The 13,064-nt window shown below is 45.3% G+C and overlaps 1 protein-coding gene across 2 annotated transcripts in view; it reads left to right on the top strand.

Moving 5' to 3' along the window:
- Positions 1-13,064, top strand: part of LOC109906657 (hormone-sensitive lipase) — a 45,087-nt gene that overhangs the window by 17,620 nt on the left and 14,403 nt on the right. For both annotated transcript variants that reach the window (XM_031786713.1, XM_031786716.1), the window contains exons 2-6: positions 7,616-7,857; positions 8,480-8,764; positions 8,888-8,978; positions 9,995-10,140; positions 10,611-10,796. In XM_031786713.1, coding sequence (XP_031642573.1) covers positions 7,616-7,857; positions 8,480-8,764; positions 8,888-8,978; positions 9,995-10,140; positions 10,611-10,796 — 950 coding nt within the window. The remainder of the gene's footprint in view (positions 1-7,615; positions 7,858-8,479; positions 8,765-8,887; positions 8,979-9,994; positions 10,141-10,610; positions 10,797-13,064) is intronic.

Genomic DNA, 13,064 nt, shown 5'->3' on the forward strand with positions numbered 1-13,064 from the left:
TGGTCCCAAAGGGAGTGCTGCGTTCTGGGATGCTTGGTGACGAAGGAGGCTGAGAATTTGGGGAATTGGACAGGGTGGTTGGGTAATGTAGGGCAAAGCATAAGGTGGATAGGGTGTTCTCAATATAGCAGTCAACTGAAGAATAGCAGGTAATTACACAGGATTTTCTTCATGCTTTGGAGGAGGATAAGTCATTGGCAATGAATACGCCTGATTAATACATTTTTCTTCAATACTGTGAAGTTTTGTGCTATCTCCCTCCAGCATGTGGTAGTTTCACACGCCTAGTGTGTCATTCCATTGCTTTCTGAGGAGAGAAGCAATTGGAGAAGGATGTAGTGATGGCTAGAGGATAGGGAGATTCACTGGTGTGAGACAAGTTTGCTGCCTGGATGTCAGGAGGCTGAGATTCCTCACAACAAAGTGATGGCCCCTCTGACTGACTTGTACAGTACCATAAATGTCTGTAGCTGGCCCACCATCATTTCTCTGAGATGCATTGTATCTGTAATGCCTTCCTTATTCCTTTCCTTGTCTCTTATCTTCATATACATTCATAATTCAAGCATTGTTGGATCTTAGAATCAGTGGCCTTGACTGTCTGAGAGAACATGAATCACCTTCCATTGCATGCTCTTTATTTCCCTTGTGTGGTCATGCTCTCACTCTGACCATATGCATGCTCTCTCTCCCTGTCTCTCCATCTCGGTCATTCTATACAGTAAGTACCAGTGTCACCCGGGGTGCTCTTCCCTGTGCTTCTGCTGTGGAAACTGTGCTCTCAGGTGGCTCACTAGAACTCAATACAGCAGGCAGCCTGGCTGGCAGGCAGAGTACAGGCTGAGTGGACTCCTTGTGGAGTACCAGGGTGTGAGGTGTTTATTGCTTGGATGGCAGTTCAGTTCACTATTAATGCATGGTTACTCTGTTTGTTTGAACTCCTCTCAGAAATGGTTTCAGTCGTGTTCCTCCCTTTGGGACCACAAGAGAGGAAGGACAGAGCGGGAAAAGACAGCAACACGATGTGTTCCACCACTTGATCTCTGCTCCAGTTACATGACTGTCTTAGAGGAATGAAGCTTTGATTTAGTTTTCCCAGCTTGCGCAACATTTCAGTCAATCAGCTTTTATACTTAAGCAATAATACATGAGGCCATGTGTTAGCACATTTATCATGGCTGTGACACGGTCTCTTTCTGATTGCCATGTAAAGCACAACTACCCAAAAATGGTTGCCCCCTTGCTAGCTAGCCACCTACACACTTCAGACTGAAGTTAGACAGATGGCAAACTAGCTGCATTTTTGTTTAATTTCTTTGTTTACAGTCAGAAGTTTACATACACCTTAGCCAAATACATTTAAACTCAGTTTTTCACAATTCCTGACATTTAATCCCAGTAAAAATTCCCTGTCTTTGGTCAATTAGGATCACCACTTTATTTTAAGAATGTGAAATGTCAGAATAATAGTAGTGGTTTCTTTCAGCTTTTATTTCATCACATTCCCAGTGGGTCAGAAGTTTACAGACACTCAATTAGTATTTGGTAACATTGCCTTTAAATTGCCTTCAAACATTTCAGGTAGCCTTCCACAAGCTTCACACAATAAGTTGGGTGAATTTTGGTCCATTCCTCCTGACAGAGCTGGTGTAACTGAGTCAGGTTTGTAGGCCTCCTTGCTCGCACACTCTTTTTCAGTTCTGCCCACAAATGTTCTATAGGATTAAGGTCAGGGCTTTGTGATGGCCTCTCCAATACCTTGACGTTGTTGTCCTTAAGCCATTTTGCTACAACTTTGGAAGTATGCTTGGGGTCATTGTCCATTTGGAAGACCCATTTGTGACCAAGCTTTAACTTCCTGACTGATGTCTTGAGATGTTGCTTCAATATATCCACATTTTCAGTCCTCATGATGCCATCGATTTCGTGAAGTGCACCAGTCCCTCCTGCAGCAAAGCACCCCCACAACATGATGCTGCCACCCCCGTGCTTCATGGTTGGGGTGGTGTTCTTCAGCTTGCAAGCCTCCCCCTTTTTGCTCTAAACATAACAATGGTCATTATGACCAAACAGTTTCATCAGACCAGAGGACATTTCTCCAAAAAATATGATCTTTGTCCCCATATCCCGTTGCAAACCGTAGTCTGGCTTTCTTATGGCGGTTTTGGAGCAGTGGCTTCTTCCTTGCTGAGTGGCCTTTCAGGTTATGTCATTATAGGACTTGTTTTACTGTAAATATAGATACTTTTGTGCCTGTTTCCTCCAGCAGCTACACAAGGTCCTTTGCTGTTGTTCTGGGATTGATTTTCACTTTTTTCACCAAAGTACGTTCATCTCTAGGAGACAGAAAGCATCTCCTTCCTGAGTGGTATGACGGCTGCGTGGTCCCATGGTGTTTATACTTGCGTACTATTGTTTGTACAGATGAACGTGGTACCTTCAGGCATTTGCAAATTGCTCCCAAGGATGAACCAACTTGTGGAGGTCTACAATTTGTTTTCTGAGGTCTTGGCTGATTTTCTTTTGATTTTCTCATGATGTCAAGCAAGAGGCACAGAGTTTGGAGGTAGGCCTTGAAATACATCCACAGGTACACCTCCAATTGACACAAATGATGTCACAGTCACAGTCAACTAGGTATATGTAAACCTCTGACCCATTGGAATTGTGATACAGTGAATTATAAGTTGTTGGGAAAATTACTTGTGTCATGCACAAAGTAGATGTCCTAACCGACTTGCCAAAACTATAGTTTGTGAACCAGACATTTGTGGAGTGGTTGAAAAATGAGTTAATGACTCCAACCTAAGTGTATGTAAACTTCTGACTTCAACTGTATATCCAGAAAAATTATGCTGATTCATGATTTCAACTGGCAGAGAAAAGCTTTCTGTCTCGTCCCGACACGTTCGTTATTACAGTACCCAGTGAAGATCGAATTTCAATATTGCAACAATATTGCAAATGTCGAAGTGTCTCTATGCTTTTTACAGTGGCAGATGAGATGGTGGATCTGTTACAACTAGGGTAGCAAAGGGTCATACTTTCCGGTAAATTTCCAGAAGTCTTCCATGGGAAGTTAAGTGTGGGAATTTTGCTTAAATTCATCAAAGTTAGCTTATAACATCCTGTACCGGCAGGATAGAACAGCATCTGGTAAGACAAGGGGTGTTGGGCTATGTATTTATGTAAATAAGCTTCATCAAGAAGTGCGTAGATCACCTCGTCCTCACGGTGACCGTACGTACATACCCCAGAAGCCATGGATTACAGGCAATATTCACAGTTAAAGGCTAGAACTGCCGCTTTCAAAGAGTGGGACTCTAACCTGGAAGTTTATGAAATTCCAATATGCCCTCCGACAAACCATCAAACAGGCAAAGCGTCAATACAGGAAAAAGATTGAATCGTACTACATCGGATGTGGCAGGGCTTTCAAACCATTACCGACTACAAAGGGAAGCACAGCCGAGAGCTGCCCAGTGACACAAGCCTACCAGACGAGCTAAACTATGTCTATGCTCACTTTGAGGCAAATAGCAATGAAAAATGCATGAGAGCACCAGCTGTTCCGGAAGACTGTGATCACGCTTTCGACCTTTAAACAGGTCAAGATTCACAAGGCCGCAGGGCCAGATGGATTACCAGTACATGTACTGCGAGCATGCGCTGACCAACTGGCGAGTGTCTTCACTGACATTTTCATCCTCTCCCTGTCCGAGTCTGTAATACCAGAATGTTTTAAGCAGACCACCATAGTGCCTGTCACCCAAGAACACTAAGGCTAGTCTTAACAGAAAAATGATATGTGGAGACATTTCACTGCAGCTAATGTAGAAGGAAAACCTGTGTACGTTTGCAGATACTGTGCCAAATCACATGTGATAAATGTGATAAAAGATGCAGAATCATCTGGACAAGTGCGTAAATTTCGCTCAGCGCTCACAACAAGCTACCTCTGACAGAATTCCCTCTACTTCTATTTGAGATGAAAATGATGAATCAGAGACCTTATCAATAGCAACAGCTCATGGTCCTCCTGGAATCAGATTTTTTTTTATTTTTAGACTCAATGTAGAAACGTAGTCCGAGCAATGCTGATGTATGTCTTGCTCGAGATGTGTATGCAACTGGTTCACCTCTGCTGCTCACAGGAAATGTGTATTGGAAGAGATGTATGTATGTTCTCTGCCCAGGATACACCCCTCCAACCAGACATGCTTTATCTACTCATTTGCTGGATGCAGAGTTCAAGTGAAGGTCAAGCAAATCACAGAGAAAGCAGACTGCATTGTAATCTTTGATGGGTGGTCGAATGTTTGTGGGCAAGGAATAATGAACTACATCTCCACCCCTCAACCAGTATTCTACAAGAGCACAGATACAAGGAACAACAGACACACCGGTCTCTACATTGCAGATGAGTTGAAGGCAGTCATCCAGGACCTTGGACCACAGAAGGTATTTGCACTGGTGACCGACAATGCTGCAAACATTAAGGCTGCTTGGACTAAAGTGGAGGAGTCCTACCCTCACATCACACCCATTGGCCGTGCTGCTCCTGCATTGAATCTGCTCCTCAAGGCCTTTATTGCACTGAAAACAATGGATACACTACGAGAGACAGGGAAATGGTTAGGTGTGTGAAGGGTCAAGGGGTGGGGTGGTGTCATGTTTGACAGTCTCCTGGAGGGGAGGGAGTCTCTCCAACAAATTGCCATATCAGTATGCCAATATTGACAGCCCCATCAAGAGGATCCTCCTGGATGTATTTTGGGAGAGAGTGGTAAGCAGCCTGAAACCCATAGCAGTAGCACGGATTGTGGCTGGCATTGTCTCCCTGTCTGATGTTCAGAATCTGCTTGCAGCTGTAAGAGAAGAAATCCGTACTGCCCTTCCCACTTCACTGTTGCTCCAAGCAGAGGAAACTGCAGTTCTGAAATGCATCAAAAAGCGTGAAGACTTCTGCCTGACGCTGCAGCGTACTTGTTGGACCCCAAGTATGCTGGCAAAAGCATCCTGTCTGGTGCAGAGATCAACAAGGCCTATTGTGTCTCGCCACCTAGTCTGGATGAGGGCATGGTTCTTGGCAATCTGGTGAAGTACACTTCCAACCAAAGGCTTTGGGATAGAGTTGCAATATGGCAGTCGTGCCAACATATCTCATCAGCCACCTGGTGGAAGGGACTTTGTACATCTGAGGCTCTTTCAACTCTTTCATCCTCCAAATCCCACCAACATCAGCCGCCTCAGAGCTCAACTGGTCCTTGTTTGGGAACACACACACCAAAGCACACAACAGGTCGACCAATACAATGGCCGAAAAATGTGTGGCCCTTGGCTCAAATTTGAGGCTTTTTGAGCCTGACAACGAGCCATCCTCAAGGTTGGAAAGTGACAGTGAAGATGAGGCCTCAGTCTGAGGTTCAAGAGAAGGATATTGAGGAGGTCCAGGGAGAAGACATGGAAGCCTGAGAGGAAGACAACCAAAGCTTTAGTTTCTAGACTATAATTTTACAGATTTTTGGGAGATGCAATGAATCATTGGTGATCATTCAATATTCCCTTTCTTTTGTTGTTCAGTGAAATCATCCCATGTGAAGAGTCAAATCATTTAATGCAAGTTCAATTCGTAACTAAATATGTTTTTGTTGTTCTTGGAACGATTTAATCATTTTCAATTATGTCTACTTATGATAAGGTAAATACACTGCTCAAAAAAATAAAGGGAACACTAAAATAACACATCCTAGATCTGAATGAATTAAATATTCTTATTAAATACTTTTTTCTTTACATAGTTGAATGTGCTGACAACAATCACAAAAATGATCAATGGAAATCAAATTTATCAACCCATGGCGGTCTGGATTTGGAGTCACACTCAAAATTAAAGTGGATAACCACACTACAGGCTGATCCAACTTTGATGTAATGTCCTTAAAACAAGTCAAAATGAGGCTCAGTAGTGTGTGTGTGTGTGTGGCCTCCACGTGCCTGTTTGACCTCCCTACAACGCCTGGGCATGCTCCTGATGAGGTGGCGGATGTTCTCCTGAGGGATCTCCCAGACCTGGACTAAAGCATCCGCCACCTCCTGGACAGTCTGTGGTGCAACATGGTGTTGGTGGATGGAGCGAGACATGATGTGCTCAGTTGGATTCAGGTCTGGGGAACGGGCGGGCCAGTCCATAGCATCAATGCCTTCCTCTTGTAGGAACTGCTGACACACTCCAGCCACATGAGGTCTAGCATTGTCTTGCATTAGGAGGAACCCAGGGCCAACCGCACCAGCATATGGTCTCACAAGGGGTCTGAGGATCTCCTCTCGGTACCAAATGGCAGTCGGGCTACCTCTGGCGAGCACATGGAGGGCTGTGCGGCCCCCCAAAGAAATGCCACCCCACACCATGACTGACCCACCGCCAAACCGGTCATGCAGGAGGATGTTGCAGGCAGCAGAACGTTCTCCACGGCGTCTCCAGACTCTGTCACATGTGCTCAGTGTGAACCTGCTTTCATCTGTGAAGAGCACAGGGCACCAGTGGCGAATTTGCCAATCTTGGTATTCTCTGGCAAATGCCAAACGTCCTGCACGGTGTTGGGCTGTAAGCACAACCCCCACCTGTGGACGTCGGGCCCTCTACCACCCTCATGGAGTCTGTTTCTGACCGTTTGAGCAGACCCATGCACATTTGTGGCCTGCTGGAGGTCATTTTGCAGGGCTCTGGCAGTGCTCCTCCTTGCACAAAGGTGGAGGTAGCGGTCCTGCTGCTGGGTTGTTGGCCTCCTCCATGTCTCCTGATGTACTGGCCTGTCTCCTGGTAGCGCCTCCATGCTCTGGACACTACGCTGACAGACACGGCAAACCTTCTTGCCACAGCTCTCATTGATGTGCCATCTTGGATGAGCTGCACTACCTGAGCCACTTGTGTGGGTTGTAGACTCGGTCTCATGCTACCACTAGAGTGAAAGCACCGCCAGCATTCAAAAGTGACCAAAACATTAGCCAGGAAGCATAGGAACTGAGAAGTGGTCTGTGGTCACCACCTGCAGAACCACTCCTTTACTGGGGGTGTCTTGCTAATTGCCTATTCCATTTGCACAACAGCATGTGACATTTATTGTCAATCAGTGTTGCTTCCTAAGTGGACAGTTTGTTTTCACAGAAGTGTAATTGACTTGGAGTTACATTGTGTTGTTTAAGTGTTCCCTTTTATTTTTTTGAGCAGTGTATATCCAATGCAAAATAAATCTACTTTTTAAATGGTATTAATTTGCATATATTCCCATTAATTCCCATTTTTAAAATCCTATGGAATGTTTTCACCTCTGAATATTTGCCAAAATGTGCCACCCTAGTAGCAGCAGTATTGCGTCGCTAGGTAATGATACAAACAAGGTCTGTTTTTCTGAATGTGGCCATGTGTATGTTGTCTGGTATGTCATGGGATAGACTCTTACTCCAAATCAACTGTTGTGTGCTGCTATAGTGGGTTAGCCATTTGATTGAAGTGAGTATTAAGTATGGCCATAGATCTTTTTTTGGAATTAGACATGATCAGTCTTTGTTGTTGCATGCTGACTGTTTCAGGCTTCCCTCTCTTCCCCCCCAGTGATGGACACTAAGGCGGTGTTTACTGCTCTGTACAGTGTGTGTGAGGAGAATGCCTCGTTCTTCTCTGAGGGTGCTAAGGGGTCCCAGGGGGGCGCGGCACAGCGACTGGTGGACACCATGACCCTGATCCAGGAGCACGCCCGCAGCCTGGAACCTGTCATCTCCGGCTTTGCTGCTGTCTACCACCACTTTGACTTTGACCCACACATACCAGCCAATGGATACCGCTCTCTAGTCAAGGTAGGATGGCAGGGTTTGTGTGACAACTCCCTAGTTAAAAAAAAAAAAAATGTTTACCTTTTATTTTACTAGGCAAGTCGGTTAAGAACAAATTCTTATTTTCAATGACTGCCGAGGAACAGTGGGTTAAATGTGTTGTTCAGGGGCAGAGTGACAGATTTTTACCTTGTCAGCTCGGGGATTCGATCTCGCAACCTTCCGGCTACTAGTCCAACGCTCTAACCACTAGGCTACCTGCCACCCCAAGAGTGAGTGTGAGCATTAAGAGGGAGTGTGTATGTGTGTTCCTAACGGTCTCTCAACATTGGGAAAAATTCAACACCAGCATCGTATGCCTCAAGTTTATTTTGTATTCTGTTTTTTTTTCTTCCTACCAATTGAGTGAGTGTCATAATAGAGCCTATTCAGGCTCCCTCTTGTATGGATGAGAAATCATGACCTCTCTGCCAGCTGCTTACCTCTTTATTAAATGTCTCTGAATTTCTGTCTCCACCTTTTTCATGGTCTGTCTCTCACACTCCTTTTCTGTACCTGTTGTTATTTTCTCTCACACATTCTCTTTTTTGAATGTCATTTCTATCACTCACACACAGCACTTTTCCTCCTCCCACCCCGCTCTTAGGTGGTGCGCTGCTGCATTCTCCACATCATCCACAAGGGGCGCTACATCTCCACCAACCGACGCAGCATCTTCTTTCGGACGGCCCACAACGCAGGGGAGATGGAGGCCTACTGCTCGGCCCTATGTCAGCTGAGAGCCCTGCTCTACCTGGCCCAGCGACTGCTGCACGATAACAGCCACGGGAACCTCTTCTTCCACGAGGAGAGCGGCCTCAGCCAGAGCTTCATCCGGGAGTACTCCTCCATGCACAAGGGCTGCTTCTACGGACGCTGCCTCGGATTCCAGGTGGGGGGGGGGGGAGAGGAGACTGGGAGGGCAGAATACTTTTGGGATGATCTTGAGGCCCTTTTTGTTAGACTCAGGGGAAAGTATTTTGTAGTGATTGGTTTCATGTCTCTCCTCTTCCAGTTCACTCCAGCCATTCGTCCCTGTCTGCAGACCATAGCCATTGGCCTGGTGGCTTTCGGAGAGAACTACAGGCGCCACCAGTCAGGCATTGGTCAGTGGCTCCAACAAACCTCCCTATTGATGGAAACAAAAGCTACTCAATCATTAATTCATTCTCATTTACATCCTAAACCATTCTACTGACATGGCAACTCAGTTGACGTGAAGGGATTGTGAGGGTGAATATCAATGCTAGATACAATACATCATTAAAGGGTAATTTAAAGGGAGACTTACTTACATTAACCCACACACACACATTTGAAATAGTTTATTTTAATCACCAAATCACATAGTCAAGAAGGATTCTAACATTTCATAGGTCATTGAGATATGGACACTTAAGCACCTTCTCCGTACAGCACACATACACAAGTAAGCATTTCACTGTTAGTCAACACCTGTTGTTTATGAAGGATGTGATGGCACACACACAATATGATCTAACACTGTCTTTTGCTTTTTGCTGCTTCCCAGTGGAGGAAGGAGGTATTGCACCATATGGTGAGTGTCTGTCCCCCTGACCACTGCCGTAGTCTCAGTCTCGGAGATAGAGCCAGGCTTTGACATGGTTAATAGGTGACCACAGGCATAGTGTGACCAAGTCTTAGTGTTTAATTAGATTAGGGGAATCCTCTGTTTTAGTGCTCTGGTGGAACAAATAGCCATACAATTCAGCTCTCCTGGACAACAGGTGACCACTGCTCCGTCTCATCCAGACACTCCTGTAGCTACAGGGATTGAAAGAGTTCTGTTTAACAGTAGCATCTACTGCCTCCACTCATGGCCATCGCTCTCTCTGCCTCCACCATCCCTGTGTTTCTGTCTGTGAGTTGATTTGATGTGTTAGCATCCACTCACTCCCTCTCCTCCTCCACTCTCTCCCTCTTTTCCCTGTCCCTTTTCTGTCATTCATCTTTATCCATACCTATACATTTTTCCCTCTGCCACTTCCACTACCTTGTCCCCCTCTCTTTTTACCTGCAACTGTCTATCACCCTCTCCTTCTTGCCTGCCTCCTACAACCATCTCTCCACTATCTTCTCTCCCCCTTCCCCCTGTCTCCAGGTGTAGCAGCCAGCTCCTTCTTTACCTCAGGGAAGTACGCCATCGACCCGGAGTTAAGGGGGGCGGAGTTTGAACGCATCACTCAGAACCTGGACGTCCACTTCTGGAAGGCCTTCTGGAACATCACAGAGACAGAGGTTCTATCTGTGAGTCACTGACCACTCTGGACGGACCCTGGAACAGGTCGCTGGTAGAATACTCGCTGGTACAGCTCAGTGGTAGATTACTCTTCCCCTGCGCTGGGATGTACAGCTCAGTGGTAGATTACTCTTCCCTTGTATGTGTTGCTCAGCGTTTGTCCTGTTGGCTATCTTGACTGTCTTTCATTCCTCTCATAGTTATGTAGTTGCAGGGCTTGTAATACTGTCACTGTTTAGATTTTACTGGATTCTTTCCTGCCATGAGGAGATGCTCTCAGCTTTGTCTTTGGTCAAGTTTATTGACCTACAAATGACCGGAAGATCAAAATAATTAAATTATATTATGAATGTTTTTTGCCCTCAGCCTTCCCTCTCTTTCTTGTCCCTCCTCCTAAAGGGAAAGACTGAAACATTACAATGTATCTGTGACGGATAACAAAGTAATCTTCTTCCTTTCCTTCCACTCTCCCCCTCAGAGTCTAGCCAGTATGACGTCCACCCAGGTGAAGGTGAACCGTGCCCTCTCAGTGCCCACTGTGCCCTTTGACCTCCCGCTGGTGGCTGATCCCCACCTCACTGTCACCATAGAGGCCCCGTCGGCCCACACCGGCCCTGGCCCCGTACAGATGAGGCTGATCTCCTTCGAGCTGAGGGAGGGACAGGTAACTAAAGCCCTGTTCAAATTGGCAGTTTGAAGTGACTCAAATACCTTTTTTTAATTTTTTTTATCCGATTCAATTGTTAACAGACCAATAACTGTATCAGAATTCCAATGGGTCAGAAGTTTACATACACTGAGTTGACTGCCTTTAAACAGCTTGGAAAATTCCAGAAAATTGTGATGGCTTTAGAAGCTTCTGATAGGCTAATTGACATCATTTGAGTCAATTGGAGGTGTACCTGTGGATGTATTTCAAGGCCTACCTCCAAACTCTGTGCCTCTTGCTTGACATCATGGGAAAATCAAAAGAAAACAGCCAAGACCTCAGGAAAAAAAATTGTAGAACTCCATAAGTCTGGTTCATACTTAGGAGCAATTTACAAACGCCTGAAGGTACCACGTTCATCTGTACAAACAATAGTACGCAGGTATAAACACCATGGGACTACGCAGCCGTCACACGTTCTGTCTCCTAGAGATGAATGTACTTTGCGAAAAGTGCAAATCAATCCCACCACAACAGGACCTTGTGAAGGACCTTGTGAAGGACCTTGTGAAGCTGCTGGAGGAAATGGGCACAAAAGTATCTATATTTATGCAACAGTATAGACTTTACGTCCATCCCCTCGCCCTGACCTGGGCGCGAACCAGGGACGCTCTGCACACATCAACAGTCACCCTCGAAGCATCGTTACCCATCGCTCCACAAAAGCCGCGGCTCTTGCAGAGCAAGGGGAACCACTACTTCAAGGTCTCAGAGCAAGTGATGTCACCGATTTGAAACGCCACTAGCGCGCACCAACGCTAACTAACTAGCCATTTCACATCGGCTACATTTACAGCAAAACGAGTACTATATTGACATCCTATACTGGCAAGGAAGAAGCCACTGCTCCAAAACCGCCATAAAAAAGCCAGACTACGGTTTGCAACGGGATATGGGGACCAATATCATTTTTTGGAGAAATGTCCTCTGGTCTGATGAAACAAAAATTTAACCGTTTGGCCATAATGACCATCGTTATGTTTAGAGGAAAAAGGGGGATGCTTGCAAGCTGAAGAACACCATCCCAACCGTGAAGCACGGGGGTGGCAGCATCATGTTGTGGGGGTGCTTTGCTGCAGGAGGGATTGGTGCACTTCACAAAATAAATTGCATCATGAGGACGGAAAATTATGTGGATATATTAAAGCAACATCTCAAGACATCAGTCAGGAAGTTAAATCTTGGTCGCAAATGGGTCTTCCAAATGGACAATGACCCCAAGCATACTTCCAAAGTTGTGGCAAAATGGCTTCAGGACAACAAAGTCAAGGTGGCCATCACAAAGCCCTGACCTCAATCCTACAGAAAATGTGTGGGCAGAACTGGAGACCTACAAACTAGACTCGGTTACACCAGTTCTGTCAGGAGGAATGGACCAACATTCACCCAACTTATTATGGGAAGCTTGTGGAAGGCTACCTGAAACGTTTTACCCAAGTTAAACCATTTAAAGATGATGCTACCAAATACTAATTGAGTGTATGTTAACTGCTGACCCACTGGGAATGTGATGAAAGAAATAAAAGCTGAAATAAATAATTCTCTACTATTATTCTGACATTTCACAAATTTAAAATAAAGTGGTGATCCTAACTGACCTAAGACAGGGAATTTTTACTAGGATTAAATGTCAGGAATTGTGAAAAACTGAATGTATTTGGCTAAGGTGTATGTAAACTCCTGACTTCAACTGTCGGTCCTGCTTTGTTCTTTGTTTCCTAGTGAATACAACCTTGGTCTCATACGGTTTACATTCCAGTCTCAGCTGATTGTAGGTCAAAGTTCACGTTTGTTAACCTTTCAAATCTGTCAAGCAGAACCTTTGACTGGTAGATCAAAATGTGCAGTGTGTATTTCCCAAGTTAATTGGCTTTAAGCTGCTGCTTTCATCAGCTGTTGAGAAGCCCCTTCCTGCGTGAAATGTTTGAACATCAAGGGATTCTGTTACTTTGCGTTTCCTTTGTTTGAGAGCAGCTGTAGTAAATGACAGTGTCTCGTCTTCTCTGCTCATCCGCAGCTCTTAATCCCTTTAAATCCACACACACACACTTTATTTATTTGGGGAGGTAACAGCAGAGCTGAGCATCTGTAGTCTGGCATTCTACCAGACATGATATCAGCCAAAACGTTTAATTCACTCATTGATCCTGCTCAGTCAAAGAGCTGTTGTCTTATGTGGCAAACACAAGCGAAAGCCTCTGCTGTTCCCTGCTAATGTTAATG

Source organism: Oncorhynchus kisutch, linkage group LG2 (assembly GCF_002021735.2).
Source record: "Oncorhynchus kisutch isolate 150728-3 linkage group LG2, Okis_V2, whole genome shotgun sequence".
Lineage (NCBI taxonomy): Eukaryota > Metazoa > Chordata > Actinopteri > Salmoniformes > Salmonidae > Oncorhynchus > Oncorhynchus kisutch.